This window comes from Aythya marila (assembly GCF_965140915.1).
Source record: "Aythya marila genome assembly, chromosome: 28".
Taxonomy (NCBI): domain Eukaryota; kingdom Metazoa; phylum Chordata; class Aves; order Anseriformes; family Anatidae; genus Aythya; species Aythya marila.
This window is the reverse complement of record NC_139069.1, coordinates 1,377,970-1,400,473: the sequence shown is the minus strand read 5'-3', so window position 1 is coordinate 1,400,473 and position 22,504 is coordinate 1,377,970. Positions and strand designations below refer to the sequence as shown.

Here is a 22,504-nt window from a genome sequence, read left to right as displayed (position 1 = left end):
ATGGGTACAGCTACAGCCAATAAAAATATATTTTCTTTAGTTTTCACCCTGAGTTTTCCACAGACGATCCAAGAGAGTCCATGGATGTCCAGGTGTCTACTGAGATTCAGGCTGAATTTCTCAGGATTCAATGGTCATTTCAATCTTTTTATTTTATTTTATTTTATTTTATTTTATTTTATTTTATTTTATTTTATTTTATTTTGTTTTGTTTTGTTTTGTTTTGTTTTGTTTTGTTTTGTTTTATTTTATTTTAATTATCTGAACACAACCCTGACTTATCTTAGAAAGGGTTTCATGTGCTAGGCTGGGCTGCAGTTACAGGGACAAAGACCACTGCTGGCAGTGGAGCTGTCAGATCTCCAGTCTCTGCTTTTCCTCCTGATGCAGGTCTCCATAGAAGTCACCCTGGATGAAGAACAATAGGAGAATGATCATCCAAACTGAAATGCAACAACATTCAGCCTTTGAAACAAGAAAATATATTTATTATTTGCTTTGTGAAATCTTTTCCCTTAACTACGTCATGGAAGCTCTGCAGTTAACAGCACAAGGCATGAAACCTTGAAGAAAACTATGGAGGAGATGTTAGGACTTTCTTCATTTTAATGAATTCCATGGTGTATTGTGGTGCTGAGTCTATGAAGCTCAGGTACTGAGAGGAGAATGATGCAACTGCTAGAGAAAGTAAAGTCAGAAGGAAAAGCTGAAGTGACTTGGAGTATTAATGGGCCCCACTGAGGGCTGTTACTAACAAAGCCTCCCCAGAGACTAGTTAGGGTAGATAATTGGAGGCCATGATTGCAGACAGGCAAAGCACTGTGCTGAGAAAGGTCTTGGTTGGTTTTAGTGAAGCAGAAGAGCCAAGGCCTGACCCCAGCCACTGTGAGAGGAGATCCTGAACCGCCACGTCTGGCTCAAGGCTGTTCCTGTTGTCTGAGGGGTGTGGTGGGCAGTGTGATGCCATGAGAAGAACAGTGGTATGACACCTCTGAGCTGCTGCACAGGGTTGCAAGGAATCAATGAGGCCCCATTGCAATGAGTATAACATCTCCTCCTAAACTACTGCCAAGGGGAAAAACCTTCACGGCTGTTGGGCCTTCCCTTTTTACCAGCACCCTCTGCCTTCTCCTCTGTAGCTTTTCCTATGCTGTCCCACACATTGCCCTATTTTCTTGAAGTCTGGAGACATCCATCTCTGTTCACCATCTTGCTCTCATGCCTTGCTTTCACTGATGTCTTGTCAACCCTCACCAGCTGTTCCTTGAAACACAAAGCCAGGGTCTGATGAGAGGGTGACCTCTGGCACCACAGCATGAGTCTTTGAGGGACATTTCTCCCTCTTTGTGACCAGTGCCAGCCTTTCTGGAACACTTTGTGGCAGTTTTTTTCTCTTCTGCTCTTTCTTGCTACCGCAGAAAGCTCCATCAGGGTGGAAACCACTCGTGAAGTAGGCATCCCAACCCAGCAGGCTCCTTGCGGCCTCTCAGCCAAGCAGACGCAAGTCACCTCAGCAGCAGCTTCCAAGCCAGGGGCCTGCTGCTGGCCTTGCAGCTTCTTGTGGAGACACAGCCAAGCCTTGTGCCTGCTGCTGTGTAGTCATGGACTCAAGCAGAAGGGACAGGACAACCCATCTGGGGGTCTTCTTTCTGCCTGGGTCCTCCTGCGTCTGGAGGCAGAGGGGATCCCCCAGTCAGCATGCCAAGCAGGAGCCTTCTGCTGGCCTAGCAGGGCCACTGCCAGCTGTCAGCCCAAAAGTGCAGATCCCAGGGAGAAGCCAAGGGTGACCTGCCACATCCAGACACAAGTGACCTCACAGTCCCTTTCCGTGACACGTTCCTGCTGCTGCCCTATCAAGTGCAGAGACAGAAGTGACCTCACAGTCCCTGCCACAGTCACATTCCTGCTGCTGGGGCAGGAGATCCTGAGGCAGAGATGAGCTCCTCTGATCATCCCCACCCATCTCCTCCTTGTGGTCCACAAGCTGGTCAGATCAGAGTGAGCAAGAGATTAAAGATAAAGGGAAGAGGCTATAGGCTGTGTTTTGGCTTCAAGGGATACTTTGAGGTCAGGCATAAGAGTAGTGGATTCCTGTCAGGGTGTGGAGTAGCATTTAGGTTTGGGGATTAATGTCACTGGTTAAAATAGGGGAAGGGCTTTACATGACTGTTTTAAGCCAGCATTACAGCAGAATCAACATTGCCTGAATGTTCTAAACTCACAGAAATCATTAATTTCTGCTGGCTAAACTCCTTTTCCCTCTCTCAAATCTCACATCTCTCCTGGCCAGGCTTCTCCTGTCTTTCCCATACCAGTCATCTTCCTAGGGGCAGCTTTCTGATGGCTTTCATGATCTCAGAGTATCTTTCTCATATCTGTTGGCTACTCCTTTCTTGAGACTGACGTGGCACCTAAGTCAGGATGGAAAAGAACACAAAGGCTGTAGGTGAACCCTGCACAATATGCCCAGCAGTTCTTGTACCACCCCAAAATTTTGTTTCCTGCCTCCAACTTCTGGATACGGAATGGCTTCTTTGCACCCAGGGTATCTTTTTTCCAAACCCTCATGCATGGTTCAGTTTGCCCCAAGCATCTTGGAGGCAGTGGCCCGCTCTGTGTCGAAAACTGAAAGCAGTCCTAAAGGATGACTTCAGGCAAAAGCTGACACCTCTGATATGACAACCCCTATCCAAGACCTCTTCCACTATGGGGCCTACCAGCTACTTAGGAAGAGCCAATCTCAGAAACTACATGCACAGCAAGTGCCTTCTGCTGCCCTTCCATGGACACTGGCAGATGTGAGCCTAAAGGCACAGATCCCAGCCAGGAGTCAAGGGTGACCTGTCAGCTACTTCAGAAAGCAGTCACCTCACAGGCCATTTAACAGCCATTCACTTCTGGCTGGACTTAGTGTTTCTGATGCACCACTGAGCTTATAATACCACACCTACAAAACATCCCCTTTTTGGGCCAGGACCTGCCCAGGTTGAAGTGATCTGGTTGTGATCTTCCAAGCTCATGGCACACCTGCTGGGCTCCCAGCCTCTCTGACACTCAGGAGCCAGTTCCGTGCCAGTCCCGGGAGATGCTAGGGAAGGAGGAACCTTGCAGGCAATGTTCTAGCACCATTCCATGTTGGCGGACTGTCAGCTCCTTGTGCACAATGAAGATCATGTTCGTATCCAGAAGCCGTGAGCCTGTAACTGGCTTAGAAGACACTCAGGAGAAGTGGCCTCCAAGCCCCAGTGCCCCAGCCCCAGCCCCAGCCCCAGCTGGCAGTGCTGCTCTGCAGAGTGAGGGGGCTGTGGTGCCTGTGGCACAGGAGCAATCTGCAGAGGTGTGCTGGGCAGGCTGGGAGGCAGACCCAGCTCAGGGGGTCACTGCCATTGCCCCAGGGCTGCAAGGAATCACTGGCCAGGCTCCTTTGCTGGGGCTGCTGCGTGCCCTGGGGCTGCAGGGCTCTCCTCTGCCTGCTCACAGCAGATTGAGCACTTGAGCTCTGCTCAGTCCACCTTGGAGGAGATCCCCCCTTAGGAGGGAAGTGCTGCAGTGGAGGCCAGCTGTGCCACTGCCGTGCCCACTGCCTGTCCCTGCCTGCAGTCCCAGCACAGCCCCACAGCAGCACTGGCACCAAGCTGCAGGAGCAGCCGGGCCTGACCCCACCAGCAGGGCTCAGCAGGACAGGGCGGCAGTGGCAAGAGTGCAGCTCTGCATGCCCCAAGCGCTGGTGCTCCCTGGCTGTGCTGCTGGGATGGGACTCTTTTCCTCTGCACCCCTGCACATGGGCACTGCCCCTGCAGAGCCAGACCAGGTCTCGGAGGAAGGATATCAGACAAAAAAGCCTATTGAACTTTAACTTCCTTAAGGTTAAATTCACAGAGAGCATGGCTTCACATGCACAGTCTATGAGCTATATTCAACAGGTACACCCTTATCATTTTAATGGGTGTTCATTAGCTGAATTGATGTAATAAGAATATGTACAAGCACAACCACAAAAAAAAAAAAAAAAAAAAAAAAAAAAAAAAAAAAAAAAAAAAAAAGCATGTAGAGTGGATATTCGTCCAATTATTGACATTACAAATCAGATGCAGAAGCAGATCCGAAATTTCTTGCATCGAAGACACATCTAGTCATTAATTTCCACAAAGCATGCTTGACCTCTTGGATCATTATGGTACAGATGAGGACGTGCTCTGCTGGAAGTACCACTGAGTACAGAACTGCCTCCACCAGGTCAAGGGATGGGGAGAAGTTGGAGGGAGCTTCAGGCAGGCAACCATGACAGGCCTGAGGGAGACGGACACCATGGCCAGGTGAGGGAGGCACATGGAAAAGGCTTTGTGCCAGTCCTGCTATAGAGACAAGAGGACTGTCACCTAGATGCACTAGTTCTAATCCAAATACACTGCTCCTACCCATGGCAGCTGGGCTCTTGGCCCTGAGCCCCCCCTGGATGCTGGGTCTGCTCCCCCAGCTCGACAGAAGATGGGAAGAGAAGGATACTGAGACCAATGAATTTCTGCTGAGTTTTTTATTGTTTTATCTATCAAGGAAGCCCAGTTCTATATGTACAATAGATGATGTGGTCAAACCTTACAAAAGATGTAACATTCTGAAAGGTAGAATGAGATTATTAAAAACAAAATGAAATATTGTTCAAATACTAACAGAGAAAAATAATTTAAAAAATGTTATGTCATTTTGCCAAACACACTTTTATTTCTCTTGGGATTCTTATTAATGACAATGTTATGATAACACTAGTAACGATAAAAATGATATGATATAATGTGAATCAAAATATTTGCATATTATTAAAAATAAATTTTTTGAACACATAATGGATGCTTAAGAAGAATGTATGGAAACAGATTCCTCACTGCATTCTTGAGCTCCTGGTTCCTCATGCTGTAGATGAGGGGGTTCACTGCTGGAGGCACCACTGAGTATAAAAATGACACCACCAGGTCCAGGGATGGAGAGGAAATGGAGGGGGGCTTCAGGTAGGAAAATATGCCAGTGCTAATGAAGAGGGAGACCACAGCCAGGTGAGGGAGGCACGTGGAAAAGGCTTTGTGCCGGCCCTGAGAAGAGGGCATCCACAGCACTGCCCTGAAGATCTGCACATAGGACAACACAATGAAAACAAAACAACCAAATGCTAAAAAGATACTAAACTGAAATGCCCAAAATTCTCTGAGATAGGAATCTGAGCAGGAGAGCTTGAGGATCTGGGGGATTTCACAGAAGAACTGGTCCACAGCATTGCCTCGACAGAGGGGCAGGGAAAATGTGTTGGCCGTGTGCAGGACAGCATTGAGAAAGCCACTGCCCCAGGCAGCTGCTGCCATCTGGGCACAAGCTCTGCTGCCCACGAGGCTCCCGTAGTGCAGGGGCTTGCAGATGGCAACGTAGCGGTCATAGGCCATGATAGTAAGGTTATAATACTCTGCTGATATGAAGAAGAGAAAGAAAAAGACCTGTGCAGAACAGCCTTGATAGGAGATGGCCCTGGTGTCCCAGAGGGCATTGGCCATGGCTTTGGGCAGAGTGGTGGAGATGCAGCCCAGGTCGAGTAGGGCGAGGTTGAGGAGGAAGAAGTACATGGGGGTGTGGAGGCGGTGGTGGCAGGCTACGGCGCTGAGGATGAGGCCGTTGCCCAGGAGGGCAGCCAGGTAGATGCCCAGGAAGAGCGCGAAGTGCAGGAGCTGCACCTCACACGTATCTGAGACTGCCAGCAGGAGGAATTCAGTGATGGAGCTGACGTTGGGCATCTGCTTTTTTCTGGATGTGGTCCTGAACAAAGAAGAGGATGAGAATAATAAAATACAAGAAATGCATCAGAGGAAAATGAATTCAATTTCTCATTTAAAATCATCACTTTTATTGTGCACTTTTTGGCAGACATTTGGCAGATCCCTTTCATGCATCCTGATTCATTCTGCCTGACGGTGTCTGTTGGAACAGGGGGCTCTACTGTGGGCAGTGCAGGAATCAGTCCTGTCCTACAGCAAGAGGTGAAGAGGAACATGAGGAAATGTCAGTTTCTCTTCCATCCTGATCTCAAAGAGGTTTTCCCCGGTGTTGCTCCCAGTTCACCAAACTGCAAAGCAGAGTTGTGGAGGCTTTTTTTTAATTTTATTTTAAATTTTTGTTTTTTGAGTTTTTTGTTTCAGCTGTCCCACCACTCCTGAGGAGTGTTTCCAAGTCACAAACCCTGGTTATTTCTGCTGGACTCAAAGGGAATCCTTGTAGATCATTATCAGAGAAAAAGAGACTGTCACTTTAGTGCACAGTGTTCTTCAGGGAGGACAGCCAGTCTGTCCATCAAGTATGGTCTCAGCTGCCCTGTGAGAGCTGCACGAAAGTTGTACTCACATGTTTGATTGAAAAGAACAAAGACACTGCTGAGAGCAGAGGAATCCAGGCTCAAAGTGCACATCTCCACACCCCTCACCCTGTCCCCGTACTTCCCTTCCCCCAAGCACACTGAGGGCTCACCCCATGGGCGTGTGAAACCCCCATCCCCAGCCAGCCTGGGAACAAGACCAGCAGCAGCACGGCCAGCTGGAGAAGCCAGGAGGAATGCCAGAGTACTGCTGCCAGGGGAGGCAAGGCCAGGGAGGGACAGACGGACACTCAGCAGACCCTCCTGTGCTGCAGCTCTGCCTGCAGACGAGGCAGCTCCTGCTCATTGCAAATGATCTGTGCTCACCTCAAGCTGGCAGAGACCTCCCAAAAACAGGGATGTCTCCCAGCACTGGGCATCAGGGGGCTTGCAGCTCGTAAAGATCAGCTAGGATAAAACCTGAGAGGACCACAAAATGATGTTGGTGCAGTTTCTGTTCTGAGGTGTGCGTAGGAACTTTATAAACTTAATTGCTGACAAACTGATCTCACACTGCAATTCTCTAGCAGTCTCAGTCTCCACTACAATACCTCCAATCCATTACCATGAAACCTGCCTCCCCTCCACTGCAGGAATCTGCAAGCACAGGCTACAAAAAAAGTCTTGCCTTTCAGGTAGCACCTGCCTTGGTCTTCCTCCTGAAATATCCAGTCATATTTCCCATTCTCTAAAGCGTTTTCTACTCCTTTCTGTAGAAATAGAGACAATGACCCAGGCAGATGCTATCAGCTATCAGATGTGCCAGCTGCAGAAGACCCCTCTGGCAACCCCACCTGCATGGCCCTGCTGCCAGAGCCTCACGGTGTCAAGAGCCTACAGATGTGTCCTGCCACACGCTGCCCTCTGTTGTTGCACTCCTCAGTGCCTCCAAGCCCTCTCTCCTTCTCTCCTCTCTGCGTGCCAGCTGCGGTCAGAGCCCCCAGCCCTGCTGCGCTGTGCAGAGGAGCTGCTCCTGGGCACAGCTGTCTCTCTGCAGCGCTTGCCAGGAGCTCTGCTTGGGCCCAGGAGCCCGGCCCAGCTCAGCAGCACAGCACCCGACCATGTCATTTCTTGCTCTGTGCCCTTGGGCTCCCTCGAGGTGTCCCCAAGGCCTCAGGGCTGACAGCTCCCCAAGGCAGCAGGGTCTCTGCTGGGGTGTGGTGGTTGAAGCAGACTGAATTCATCACCAACTGCTTCTCTCTGTAGATGTCAGAGACTGATTTTTTAAAGTGTGATTTGTGCTGTTGGACTGTGGTTATCAAACATGAGTACAAATGTTTCCCTCCCTTAACCTCTATTCTGTTCCCACTGCATGGCAGGACACCTCAGCCACGACTGACAGGGATCATTTCACCCCTCTGAATGTGTCCTAACAAGAGAGGGGGGAACTGAATGCTCTAAAAGGTTTTCCAAGAAGGGAATTGGACACTAAGCATTTGTTGAGTTTTCCCAGTAATCCACATGGAAGATCCTCTACCCATACACAGATCTCTTCTTCCCCTGTTACTTGACCAGCATGGTGACTGTGATGTGGAACACCCTCATCACTATGCTGGTGCCTGACACCAAACACCTGCAGATGCCCATGGTCTTCTTCATCTTCCCTGCAGGCCTTGCACAGTTCCAGCACCCTGCGCCAGATGCTGGCCAGCTTCCTGGCTGGGGAGAGCACCCCCGTTGCTCACAGAGGTGGCAGCACTCTCAGATGCATCTCCTGCATGACCGCAGTACTTCCTGCTGGGGACCATGTCCTACAGTCAGCCCTGGCTTGTACACCACCCCTTTTCTCTGCAAGGCTCAAGAAGTGGAAGGCCTGACTCCAGAAGGCAGCTGTACCTGAACCAGGGGAATTTCTCCCATGTACACTAGTTCTTTCTCCTCCTCCCAGCTCTAGCTCTGTGGCCCCAGTGTTGTAGACACCTCTTGTGTGGTTTTGCCCCATTGCTGGAGCTGTCCTGCAGTGCCACGGTGATACTCATGGTCTTTGATTTCATAATCTACATTTTGGATCCAATCTTCCTCTTCCCTCTTATGCAGTTTTCATGTATGTGTGTGTCCTGCGTTGGAAGGTCCAAGGCCTTATCCACCTCCTCTTCTGTCCTCACGAGTGTCACTGTTTTCTATGATACTGCCATCACTGTCTGTGTGAAGCCCATAACAGCCCTCCGCAGAGATTTTAACAAAATCCTTTCCCAAGCAAACATCATCCTCCCGGTCACTCCTCAGGTTGCCTAGAGGTGGTGTGGGAAGGGTGAGAGAGGTGCTGGTGGAGCTGCAGACGTTGTTATAAAACCTCTCTCAAAGACCTTGGAAAGGCCAGATAAAGGAGAGGTGTTGGTCAGGATTTTGAAAAGGCAGAGGTAAAAGGCATCTTCTACAAGAAGGCTAAACAGAAGGATGATTAAGACTAACTAAGGATTGATGAAAATGCCAGCCTTAAAGCTAGCTCTCTAACCAAACCTAAACTAAAAGCCTCAAAACTTGTCCTTATCCCAGATCTTGAGAAGGCACCTTGAGCAGAACATTAATCCCTCCCTCAATGCCTTTGCCATTCCCTTAACCCTGGAGGGTGACCTCTACTTCCTAAACATTAACCTGATCATCTAACCCTCAAAGCCCTCCACCATGAACACAGCACATCTCAGCTTCAACCCCACTCCTATCCCTAACTTCACAGAATCACAGAATCACAGAATCACAGAATTTCTAGGTTGGAAGAGACCTCAAGATCATCGAGTCCAACCTCTCCCCCCTGCCCGTGCTGCTCAGGGTGGGCAGCAGACCTACATCCATGGGGATCTCTGCTGCTGAGCCCCTTTCCATCTGCCCTGATGGCTCAGCAGCACAGGGCAGTGCTGGGCAGGGCCATGGGGTGTCTCTAAGGGCACAAAGGGCAGGCGAGTGCTGCACCAGACCTCGCCCATAGCACTTCAAAATGGTTATCCTCAATTACTCTGCAATCTTATGGGCCTTTGCCTGCTGGCTCTTCACCACCTCTTGTGGCATTGCAGAGCCCTCCTTTAGACCATGGACTCCTCAGATTCCCCTTTTACTTTAACAGACCTTTTTTTGGATGGTCACTCATTTTATGAGGTTCTAATCACTTCATCTGAGGACCTTGTCCCTGCAGATCCCCTGACATCTGCTGGAAGCTCCAGATTCCTCTCCAGGCTGGAATCTGCCACCTGCCCCGCTGCAGGGGGTGCAGTCCCATGCAGATAAGTTTAAGATCAGTTGTCATCTCCCTAGGCAAGTTCTGTCATAATGGAAGCTCTTAGTGCTGCCCTTGGTTCCTCAGGGGCCACCCTGGAACTTTCAGCCTGTGTCTTTCACTCCATGAAGAACCCCCAGAATAGAGAAGAGCAGGGAGCAACCCCTTGGTTTCCAGGCTCCTGGGTTTACCTTCAGCAGCCCCTTTTGTTACTGTGGTGCTAGCAGGGAAGCAGCTATGACCCAGGGCTGCACAGTGCCTGCTGCTGTCGGCAGGGATCGGGATGCCCTGCAGAGAAAACAGGACTGTCATCGAGGCATATGAGAGCTCAAGACTAACAGATACAAGAGCACAACAGAACAATGTGGAAGCCAAAGGGAGCAGCAGTGAAAAGGCCATGTCCTGCTGCTGGCCATGGCCATGGCTCCAGGGAAGCAGCAGCCCCGACCTGAAGGCAGCAGAGAGGCAGAGCCCAGCGGGCAGTGAGGGGCAGCCCCGAGGGCCACCGGGGCTGCTCCTGCATGTGGCAGCTGGGCTCTTGGCCCTGAGCCCCTCCTGCATGCTGGGGCTGCTCCCCCAGCTCCAGAGGGGATGGGAAGAGAGGGATACTGAGACCATTGAATTTATTCTGTCTTCTTTATTGTCTATACCTACAAAGGAAGCCTAGTTCAATAGGTTAAATGGAAGATGTAGTCAAAGTAAAAAAATTACTAAATAAATTAAAGCAATATCAAAAGTTATGAAAATAACAAAAACAAAAAATAATATGAAAATCTCTCATCTCAGTTTCTCAAATAGAATGGTAGCGTTTAGAGGATTATTATTATTATTACAATATGATAATAATACTAAGTACAAAAAATGATATGATACAAATCACAATAATGTTAACAACACTGATGCTTAAGAAGCACATATAGAAACAATTTCCTCACTGCAACCTTGAGTTCCTGGTTCCTCATGCTGTAAATGAGGGGGTTCACTGCTGGAGGTACCACTGAGTACAAAAGTGACACCACCAAGTCCAGAGATGGGGAAGAGATGGAAGCGGGCTTCAGGTAGGCAAACATGGAAGTGCTAAGAAAGAGGAAGACCATGGCCAGGTGTGGGAGGCACGTGGAAAAGGCTTTGTGCTGGCCCTGTTCAGAGGGTATCCTCAGCACTACCCTGAAGGTCTGAAAATAGGACAGCACAATGAAAACAAAACAAATAAATGCTAAAGAAACACTAAACACAAGGATGCCAATTTCCCTGAGATAGGAATCTGAACAGAAGAGCTTGAGGATATGGGGGATTTCACAGAAGAACTGGTCCACAACATTGCCATAGCAGAGGGGCAGGGAAAATGTGTTGGCCGTGTGCAGGACAGCATTGAGAAAGCCACTGCCCCAGGCAGCTGCTGCCATCTGGGCACAAGCTCTGCTGCCCACGAGGCTCCCATAGTGCAGAGGCTTGCAGATGGCAACGTAGCGATCGTAGGCCATGATGGTGAGAAGGGAATACTCTGCTGTGATAAAGAAGACAAAGAGAAAGACATGAGCAGCACAGCCTTGATAGGAGATGGCCCTGGTGTCCCAGAAGGCATTGGCCATGGCTTTGGGCAGAGTGGTGGAGAAGCAGCCCAGGTCAAGGAGGGCGAGGTTGAGGAGGAAGAAGTACATGGGGGTGTGGAGGCGGTGGTCGCAGGAGATGGGGATGTGCATGGCCAAGTGTAGGAGAATGGTACGACCCCTGCCTGCTTCATGGGTGGGGGCGAGGAGGCAATGAGGCCCTGGAGCTTTAACGATCAGCTGTCTCCTAATCAGTGGCAGTGGCAGAGACAGCAGCCATAGCCATGGGCACAAAGACCTGGGTCCTGCTGGGACTTGGAACCTTGTCATAGCCCTTGCTCCTCTTCTAACCAGGATGGCCTAGAGAATCCCAGACCTGTACCTCTTTACTGGTTAGTTGTAGGCACTTGTCCTTGTGGTGTCATACCGGATCTGAGCTGAGTCTGATAACTCAGATCTTTTTGCTGGCCATGCTCCTCGTAAGGCAGCTCTGTGTGAAGTTGGCCTGGTTCCTGCTGAGCAGGCACCACTGCTTGTATGGCATCCCTCGTGGTGCCCAGGCCCTCCTTGTCCTGTGTACTCAGCAGTGTCCCAGTCTGCTCTGATGTGTGGCGTTACTCTCCCTCTCGTTCAGGACTGGGCTCCTCTCCTTGTAAATGTCTAGAGGTTTCTTTAGACAAAATCCTGTAGTTTCTCAAGCTCCAACCACACTGATGCTCCGTTCTGTCAGCTGTTCATGTCTGCAGGCAGACAGTTCAGCCTTCATGTGATTGTGCTGTCTCTGACAAGACAGCAGCATTGGGAGGTACAGGGGACACAGAATCACACACAGAATCACACAGAATTGTCTAGTTTGGAAGAGACCTCAAGATGATCGAGTCCAACCTCTGACCTAACACTAACAAGTCCTCCACTAAATCAACATTTGGATAATACAGGAGTAACCAGTTGAATGGAACTGCAACACAGTCACAGAAAGGTAATGAGTGGAAGGCTGCCAGATTCTACTTTTTCTGTTCTTCATTCTCATGCATGCTGTCAGTTTCTCGGGAGTTGTGTCCTAAATGTTATGGGGTTGTGCAGAACAACGTTAGAAAGGCCAAAGCCCAGCTGGAGCTTAATAAATCCATTCCTGTCAAAGACAATAAACACTGCTTATATAAATACTTTAAATAAAAGAGGATTAAGAATCATCATAAATTATTGGATGTGGGGGGAAACCTGGTGCCAAGAGATGAGGTAAAAGCTGAGGTAATTAATGCCTTCTTTGCCTCAGTCTGTAGCAGCAAGACCAGATGTTTCCCTGGTCATTTCTTCCTCCTCATGGCCAGAGCCCACCTTTTAGGGTGGTTTGTGTCTTTTTCTTTTTTTTTTTTTTTTTCCTCCTGCTCTTTCCTACTACCAAAGCAGGCTCCATCAGGGTGGAAACCACTCCTGAATTAGGCATCTGAACCCAGCAGGCTCCTTGCGGCCTCTCAGCCAACCAGACACAAGTCACCTCAGCAGCAGCTTCCAAGCCAGGGGCCTGCTGCTGGCCTTGCAGCTTCTTGGCTAGACACAGCCAAGCCTTGTGCCTCCTGCTGCCCACTCATGGACTCAAGCAGAAGGGACAGGACAACCCATATGGGGGCCTTTCAGTCTGGGTCGTCCTGGGTCTGGAGGCAGAGGGGATCCCCCAGTCAGCATGCCAAGCAGGTGCCTTGTGCTGGCCTAGCAGGGCCACTGCCAGCTGTCAGCCCAAAAGTGCAGATCCCAGGTCTATGTAAAGGCTGACCTGCCACCTCCAGACACAAGTGACCTCCCAGTCCCTTTCCGTGACACGCTCCTGCTGCTGCCCTATCAAGTGCAGAGACAGAAGTGACCTCATAGTCACTGCCACAGTCACGTTCCTTCTGCTAGGCCATGAGATCCTCAGGCATAGCTGACTGCTTTCTAGTTCCCAAGGGAATAAGGCGCAACTTTCTGGGTTAGAGAGTAAACAAATGTTTAATAGGAAGGTTTGGTGTTCTTCTGTGTTTAGGGTATGGTCAGGATCTGTAGTTTAGGTCATTTTTAGGTCTGTCTAGAAGCCTAGGGTTAAATAGAGTATTTTAATACTATTATTAAGGGTAGGTTTTAGGGTGAGTAAGAGAGTAAAAGTAATAGAAAGGGGGTATGGGGTGAGTTTTGCTTCAAGGGATACCTTGTGTTCAAGCTTTAGAGAAATGGATTCCTGTCAGAGTGTTGGAGGAGCATTTAGATTTAAGGATTAAGACTACTGGTTAAAATAGTGTAAGGGCCATGCATGACTCTACAAGTCAGTGTTGCTGCACAACCTGCATTTCATGATGCCTCTTACCTCTACGAAATCATTAATTTCTGCTGGCCATGCTCCTCTTGCCACCTGAAAATCTCACATCTCTCGTGTCCAGGTTGCTCCTGACCTCCCCATATCTTATTGGGATCAGCTTTCTGATGACATCCATGACATAGGCAGTATATGTCTCACCTCTGTGGGCTACTCTGTTCTTCAGAGAGAAGTGGCATTGTAGTCAGGAGGGAAAAGGGCCTAAAGGAGCATCCTGCCCAGTATGCCCATCAGCTCTGCCTCTCTACAAAATTGCGCATCCTACCTACTAGTTTTGTTTCCAGAATAGATTCCATGGATCTCGAGTTCTTTTTCCAGGCCCTTATGAATGCTTCATTTTTGGATGTGTAGAGATGGGATAAGGAAAGCAATGCACGGATAGACCTGAGCTTAGCAAGGGATGCAAAGAATAACAGGAAGAGATTCTATAGATGCATAGCTCAGAAAAGAAAGGCCAAGGAGAGTGTATCCGCTCTGAGGGATGAGAAGGGTAAACTGGTAATGACAGACATGGAGAAGCCTGAGGGCCTCAACAACATCTTTGCCTCAGTCTTCTCTGCCAGTGAGGCTTCCCAAGTTTTTCATTTCCCTAAACCCATAGATGGAGGCTGGGGGAAAAAGAAGATCAAGTGGCTGGAGAACCTCTCCTATGAAGAAAGTCTGAGAGCACTGTGGCTGTTCAGCCTGGAGGAAAGAAGGCTCCAGGGTGACCTCATCACAGCCTTTCAGTACTTAAAGGGGGCTTATAAAAAAGATGGAGAGTGATTCTTTGCTCAAGGACATCACAGTCACTGCCCTGCCCCAAGGGGACAAACAGCTGGAGTTAGGGATAGGAGTGGGTTTGAAGATGAGATGTGCTGTGTGTGTGGTGGAGGGTTAGGTGGTCAATTTAACATTTAGGGATTAGAAGTCAACTTCTACAGCTAATGTAATGGAAGGGCTTTGAGGGAGCAATTCTGCTCAAGATGCCTGCTCAAGGTGTAGGAAAAGGGCAAGCCTTGTGGGTCAGAGTTTTGTTTAGTTCTTGGGTGAGGGCTAGGGTTAACACTGGCATTCTAATTCATGATTAGGCTTAATCATCCTTCTGCTCAGCCTTGAAGTACAAGATGCTTTCAACATCTGCCTTTTCCACGTCCCGAGGAACCTCTTTGATCAATCTGTCCTTTCCAAGGTCTTTGAGATAAGTCTTATGATGACGTCTGCAGCTCCACCAGCACATCTCTCACCCTTCCCATACTACCTATAAGCAACCCTAGGACTGACAGGGGGATGATGAAGGTATGAGAAAGGGCTTGGTTAAAACCTCTGACTACAGCTTTTATGGGCTTTACACAGACAGTGAAAACGGTGTCATAGAAAACAGTAACACTCATGAGGACAGAAGAGCAGGTGGATAAGGCCTTGGGCTTGTCAACAGAGGATGCACGCACATGAAAACTGCAGGAAAGAGAAGAGGAAGATGATCCAAAGGAAGGAAGGAAGGAAAGAAGGAAGGAAGATCCCAAATGTAGATTATGAAAGGAAAGACCATGAGTATCACTGTGGCACTGCAGGAGAGCTCCAGCAATGGGGGAAAACCACAGAAGGTGTCTATGACACTGGGGCCACAGAACAGTAGCTGGGAGGAGAAAGAATTACTGCACATGAGAGAAATTCCCCTGGTTCAGGTACAGCTGCCTTCTGGAGTCAGGCCTTCCACTTCTCGAGCCTTTCAGAGCACAGGGGTGGCATACAGCCCAGGGCTGACCGTAGGACATGGCCCCCAGCAGGAAGCACTGCGGTCATGCAGAAGGTGCAGCTGAGAGTGCTGTCCCCCTTTGCTGACAGAGGTTGGAGCACTGTCTCCCCCATGTGGTGTCTTCCCCGTGTGGAGTATGGTGCCTTGTCTCCCCCACCGCACGGCCTTGACTCCTTGTCTCTGCTGGGCCCCACCTTCCAGACACAAATATGTCTCTTGGCTGTCGGCTCCCTCTCCCCTGCCCTGTGTAGCAAGCTGGAGCGGACAGGTTACCATTAGATGTGGTGGTGCTTCTGTAATTCACATTGGTGATGGCACAAATGACAGTTCCTTCACCAGTGATGTACATCCTTCTTCATGTTAGGACATAACTCAATGTCCTTCACTCTGCTTTATCACACTGATGAACAGAACATGGTCTCCTTGATTATTCTGAGGCACAATGCAATGCTTTTTGCCTTCTGCTACTCCAGCACAATATGTGTGACTTTCCCTTACTCTGCACATTGACCTGCAGGGTCAATGACGTCAGTGGGAGAGATATGGCTCCTTAGGAGTTTCTGTGTTTTAATGAGTTCCATGGTGTATTTTGGTGCTGAGTCAATGAAACTTGGGTACTGAGAAGAGAATGATGCAACTGAGCGAAAAAGCAAACTCAAAAGGAAAAGCTGAAGTGACTTGGAGTATTAATGGTCCCACTGAGGGCTGTTACTAATAAAGCCTCCCCATGGACTGCTTAGGGCAGATTATTGGAGGCCATGATTACAGACAGGCAAAGCACTGTGCTGAGAAAAGTCTTGGTTGGTTTTGGTGAAGCAAAAGGTCTAAAGCCTGACCCCAGCCACTGCGAGGAGAGATCCTGCACCCCCGTCTGGCTCAGGACTTTTCCTGGAGGTCTGAGGAATGTGGTGGGCAGTGTGATACCATGAGAAGAACACTGGTATGACACCACCCTGCCTCTGCACAGGGTTGCAAGGAAGCAAAGAGGCTGCATTGCAATGACTATATCTAGTTTACTCGTAAGCTCTAGGCAAAGTGACAGGGCTGTTGGGTCCTTCCTTTCTTGCCAGCACTCTGCCTACTCCTCTACATGTTTTAATATGCTGTCCCACAATTTATCCTATTTCCTGGAAGTCTGCAGACACCCATCTCTGTTCACCACCTTGCTCTCATCCCAGCATTTCCATCATTTCACTATCTCATCAACTCTCACCAGCTGTTCCTTGAAAAACGAAGCTAAGGTCACATCACAGACACTCACCAGCATCTTCCAAGCCAGGGGCCTGCTGCTGGCCTTGCAGCTTCTTGGCTAGACACAGCCAAGCCTTGTGCCTGCTGCTGCCCAGTCATGGACTCAAGCAGAAGGGACAGGACGACCCATCTTGGGGGCCTTCTTTCTGCCTGTGTCCTCCTGGCTCTGGAGGCAGAGGGGATCCCCCAGTCAGCATGCCAAGCAGGTGCCTTCTGCTGGCCTAGCAGGGCCACTGCCAGATGTCAGCCCAAAAGTCCAGATCCCAGGTCTATGTCAAGACACAGGACTGTCACCTGCCACCTCCAGACACAAGTGACCTCCCAGTCCCTTTCTGTGACATGTTCCTGCTGCTGCCCTATCAAGTGCAGAGACAGAAGTGACCTCACAGTCACTGCCATGGTCACATTCCTCCTGCTGGGGCAGAAGATCCTGAGGCAGAGCTGAGCTTTCTCTAGCCCCCTTGGTATCTCTTTTTACTTTCTGGGTTAGAGATTATGCAAAGTTTTAGTGGGATTGTTTGGTGTTCTGCTTTTTCTCTCACGTCTGTGGTGGAGGTATGGACAAACTCTGTGGTTTACGGGTGCTTTACATCTGCCAAGGAGTTTAGGGTTAAATAGAGCATTTTAATGTTAGTGGTAAGTGAAGGGATTACGGTTATCAAGAGAGAAAATTGATTCCTTTCAGAGTGTTGTAGTAGCATTTAGGTTTAGGGATTAAAATCACTGTTTCCAGTAAGGTAAGGGACATACATTACTGTTTTAAGTCAGTGTTACTGCAGCATTGGCATTGCATGAATGCTCTTACCTCTATGAAATCATTAATTTCTGCTGGCCATGTGTGGTGGTTTTACTTAGGTGGGCAGCCGAGCTCCACCACAACCGCTCTCTCACTCCCCCTCTCCTCAAAGAGGAAGGGGGAGAAAATACAACACAGAGAACTCGAGTTTAGAGATGAGAAAGGTTTAATTAAAGGGAAAAGGAATGGGGCGGAAAAACAGAGACAAAAGAAACAATCAGTCTGCGCGGAAGCACAGAGAGAGAAAAAATTATTCTCTACTTCCCATCAGCGAGCGGTGTTCGGCCATGTTCTGGGAAACAGGGCCTCAAAACGCGTAGTGGTTGTTCAAGAGGAACAGCCCCCTCCCCCACGAGAGTCCCGCTTTTATTGCTGAGTGTGACATCAGGTGTTATGGAATATCGCTTGGTTGGTTTAGGTCAGCTGCCCCGGCAATGTCCCCTCCCCATCACTTGCCCACCCCCACTGCTGGCTCTTGGGGGCTCAGAAGGAGTCCTGATGCTGTGCCAGCACTATGCAGCAATAGACGCAACACTGGAGTGATATCAGTGCTGTTCCAGCTACAAGTGCAGAGCACAGCACTGTGTGGGCTGCTGCAGGGAAAAGGTGACTCCAGCTCAGGCAGACCCAACACACAGATTCTCCACTGAAATCAACAGTTGGACATAAATGTCCATTGCACCAGTTCCCACCTTAGGCTGCATGGAGGCACATAATTTTTTATTATTATTGTTATTATTATTATTACTATTGTTGTTGTTGTTGTTATTTTATTTTATTTTATTTTATTTTATTTTATTTTATTTTATTTTATTTTATTTTATTTTATTTTATTTTATTTTATTTTTTTGAAACAAGCAACTGTAAACCATGTTACAATTTGCTGAAAAATAGAACAAACTCCTCAGCTGTGTGCCCAGTCCAGGCTGCCTCTAGGCAACTTCACATTCCAAAAGGAAGAAGTAGAAATTAGATGGACAAGAAATTAGATTTATTTTGTTTGTTTGTTTGTTTGTTTATTTTATTTTATTTTATTTTATTTCAAGATAAAATATTTTATACAGCTAGATTGGAAATGCTAAATAGAAAAAGAGTTGAGGAGCTGCCTAAGGACATGATTAGATAAACTTGTTAAACATGGTCAAATTTGAACTCCCTGATGGTCAGAGACTAACTGGGTAGGTTAGAGGGATCAGAATGATCAAAGGTTTGCAGTGGGCAAATCTGGAGACCAATGGGAAGTGCATAGGTCCAGACAGAGAGCTGGAAAGGGAAATTCCAACACTGTCAGTTTAATCAGGACCAGTGGAAGATTATGGCATTAAATGCACATCAGAATCAACAGAGTAGTGCAAGTGCAGGGGAAGAACGGTATTTCTTTTTCTGCAGCGAATATACATCCTGGAAATTCTCATTTTGTGACAACAGAAATTCAACTTAATGTGGGACGCTTTGTGGAAAGGATTCACCCAAATCCCTTCAAGTGATGACGATTAGGTGCTCTATTTCTTAAATACTGAAGGAATGCACAGGATTTTGGGCAAAGCTTTGCTGTCTGACCATAAGCAACCAGTTCCACCTCTAGATACTCGGCTGCATCTGAGAAACTTCCCTGGACTGGCCGCTGTCAGAGAGGAACTGCAGGAGACCCTTGGGGCTACAGATTGAGCCAGGTGGACTTCCCAGGACACCTCTACTGCCAGTAGTAGTCTCTGTCCCTGTAACAGCAGCCCAGCCCAGCACAACAAACCCCATCAAAGACAAGTCGGGGGCTCTTGAGAAATGGTCATCCATCTGAAATGGTCATTTCGAGCATTGGTCATACATGTACAGCATTGGTATCACACCAGTGTTTTGTCCATTGCTGAGCAATACTGGCACAGCATCAGGACTCCGTAAGGCTTGGATTGCTTTGGTTTCCACCAGTCACTGCACAGGAGATGGAGGTCCATGAAGCTTCACGACCTCTTGTCTCATGCCTGGGAGATCCCCAGCACACAGTGCCTGTGCCCCGCAGGGCCAGCCCCGCTCCCCAGGCCAGCACAAGAGGCCTGGCCCAGCCACAGAGCAGCTCCACATTCCTCTCCAGGATGCCATTTGCCATCAGACCCAGCACCAGTGGGACAGTCCCAGGACAGTCAAAGGCCAGTTACTGTTTGCTGGGCAATGTGGAACCAGGAAGGGAGCTCCCAGACCAGCCCTTGGTCTTTCACTGGTCACTTTGGGACTCTGATCCTGCTGCTGGCCATGGCCATGGCCAGGGAAGCAGCAGCCCCGACCCGAGGGCAGCAGAGAGGCAGAGCCCAGCGGGCAGTGAGGGGCAGCCCCGAGGGACACCGGGGCTGCTCCTGCATGTGGCAGCTGGGCTCTTGGTCCTGAGCCCCTCCTGCGTGCTGGCACTGCTCCCCCAGCTCCAGAGCTGTGAAGAGACAGCAGCTGAAAGTAGTTAATTTATCCTGGATTCTTTATTTTCTTTATCTACACAGAAAGACAAGTTCTATAGTTACATGGCAAAGCTTTTGGACAAAAATAAAAAGAAATAAGTAACAGATAGGAAACTTAGAATATCATTAATATATGATAAAAACAAGTTTCAGAAAATGGTATAAAAGAAAATAATAAGAAAAGACTGTTCTAACATATTGTCAGAAAAACTTTGAGTCCGGTTAGGACTATAGTCCATTATTAAGATGAAGATCTATGTATCCAAAGAGTTTCTGCAAGGCATTCTTGAGCTCCTGGTTCCTCATGCTATAGATGAGGGGGTTCATGGCTGCAGGAACCACAGAGTATAGAACTGCAACCACGAGGTCCAGGGATTGGGAGGAGATGGAGGGGGGCTTCAGGTAGGCAAACATGGCAGTGCTGATAAACAGAGAGACCACAGCCAGGTGAGGGAGACACGTGGAAAAGGCTTTGTGCTGGCCCTGAGAAGAGGGCATCCTCAGCACCACCCTAAAAATCTGCACATAGGATAGCACAATGAAAACAAAACAACCAAATGCTAGACAGACACTAAGTAAAATAAGCCCAAACTCCCCGAGGAACAACTTTGAACAGGACAGCTGGAGGATTTGAGGAAGTTCACAGAAGAACTGATTAAGCTCATTGCCTTGACAGAGGGGCAGGGAAAATGTAGTGGCTGTGTGCAGGACTGCAATGAGAAAGCCACTGCCCCAGGCAGCTGCTGCCATCTGGGCACAAGCTCTGCTGCCCAGGAGGCTCCCGTAATGCAGGGGCTTGCAGATGGCAACGTAGCGGTCGTAGGCCATGATAGTAAGGTTATAATACTCTGCTGATATGCAGAAGAGAAAGAAAAAGACCTGTGCAGCACAGCCTTGATAGGAGATGGCCCTGGTGTCCCAGAGCAAATTGGCCATGGCTTTGGGCAGAGTGGTGGAGATGGATCCTACATCGAGGAGGGCGAGGTTGAGGAGGAAGAAGTACATGGGGGTGTGGAGGTGGTGGTCGCAGGCTACGGCGCTGAGGATGAGGCCGTTGCCCAGGAGGGCAGCCAGGTAGATGCCCAGGAAGAGCGCAAAGTGCAGGAGCTGCAGCTCGCGCGTGTCTGCGAATGCCAGCAGGAGGAACTCACTCACAGAGCTGATGTTGGGCATTTGCTGTCCATACACATGCTTTCCTGGTAAAGAGTAAAATGCAGAAGAATGTTAAAACAGAGTTCTCTGAGGAAAACCTATTGTGTCTCTTAAAGCACCCCGTAACCTGAGCATCTCTCTTTGCACGAAAATCTTTTGGCATCTCTCCTGCTTGAGCTGTGGCTGGTGCTGGCTGAGAGTGGCACTGGGAGCATCGGCTGCTGTAGGTTGCAGAGGAGTCCTCTCTGCTTTACAGCAGGAAGGAAACAGGAACATGGGGGAAGCTCAAGTTCAGTTCTCTGGTCAGATTAATGATCTTTTCAGTGTTATTTCAAACAACTCATCTGAATGCAGAGTTACACAGGCCACTGCCCACAAGTCGTGTTTTAATCTACCCTGTATTTCCTGTCTTTGAGCCGCAGGACCATCCAGCTCATGAGTTTCCCTGAGAAGCAACTGGAGACAACTGAGAGCAGAGAATCCCCAGTCCAAGTGCAGCTGGACAGAAACCTCACCTGAGGTGAAGTTCTCACACAGACAGAGCTTGGGAGCATCTCTTTGAGCTCTACCTTCTCTTCTACCTCTGCCTGCCCCAAAGCCCATGGGCTGCAGGGGAAGAGGAGGCCAGGGAGGGGCTGCTCCAGGGGAAGGCGTCTGCACTGCAGGGCATGGCCACGAGGTGCCCAAATCCCCCCTTTCACGGCGTTTCTGCCAACAGCTCCTTCTGGCCGCCTGCCCCTCTGTGCTGCCTGCAGCTGTCCCTGCTGGGAGCTGCTGCTCTGCGCCCTCCTCTTCTTTCCCCCTACCCATGCTCACAGACCCCATCCCACGCGGCTGTGCTCAGCGCTGCCCTGCAGCACCCTGCCACCAACAGGGCCCTGCCAAGGGGCACCTCCATGGCTGCAGGAGTTACAGGGCAGCTGACAGAGAGCCTGGCATGGCCAGCCAGGGCAGGGTGTTCTGGGCTGACCGGGGGCACCTGCCTTAGGGCACTCCAAGGGGCTTCTGCCAGACTTCCTCAATTTGCACTGAAACCCAGCAGGACTCTCAAAGCCTACTGCATTGCCCACTGCCCTCCCAGAAACAAGACCCAGCACGAGACCCTTCCAGGACCTGAAGTTGCATGGCCCTGCAGCCAGACCCTTACCTTGTCAAGGGCTGTGCAGGTTTCTCCTGCAGGCAGCTCTCAGCATCCTCCCACTGCCAACTGCCTTCAGCCCCTCTCTCCTTTTCTTCTCTCTGTGTCTGTGCTTCTGTGTCTCTTTCCTGCTGCGCAGTGCAGAGGAGCTGCTCCTGACCACAGCTGTCTCTCTGCACCAGGGCCCTCTTGCCACGAGCACCCCTTGGGCTCACGAGCCCAGCCCAGCTCAGCAGCACAGCACCAGCCCAAGGCACTGCAATCACCCCTCTGGGGGCTTTGCTGATGAGCCCACAAACCTCAGGCACTCAGAGACAATTGAAGACAGCTCTCCAGAAGTCCAAGTCAGAGGCAAGTTTCCTGCAGTGTCCCCCTGAGGGCCAGCACTGACACAGGCTCCCGTGGAGCTCGTTAGATCAGAACCCTGGAGGCAGTGAGGACAAGGAGACAAAGGCAATGTGAAGATGACACTGATGTGTAGGAAAA

The 22,504-nt window shown here is 49.4% G+C and overlaps 1 protein-coding gene across 1 annotated transcript; it reads right to left on the bottom strand.

Moving 5' to 3' along the window:
* Positions 1-354: 354 nt before the first annotated feature.
* On the bottom strand, positions 355-20,901 carry LOC309888220 (uncharacterized protein; the record flags this gene model as incomplete). The annotated part of the gene is made up of 5 exons (XM_082780458.1): positions 355-408; positions 4,884-5,799; positions 7,034-7,101; positions 10,538-11,151; positions 20,619-20,901. The coding sequence occupies 5 exons, from the start codon at positions 20,899-20,901 to the stop codon at positions 355-357; spliced, it is 1,935 nt and encodes a 644-aa protein (XP_082636584.1).
* Between the last annotated feature and the right edge of the window lie 1,603 nt (positions 20,902-22,504).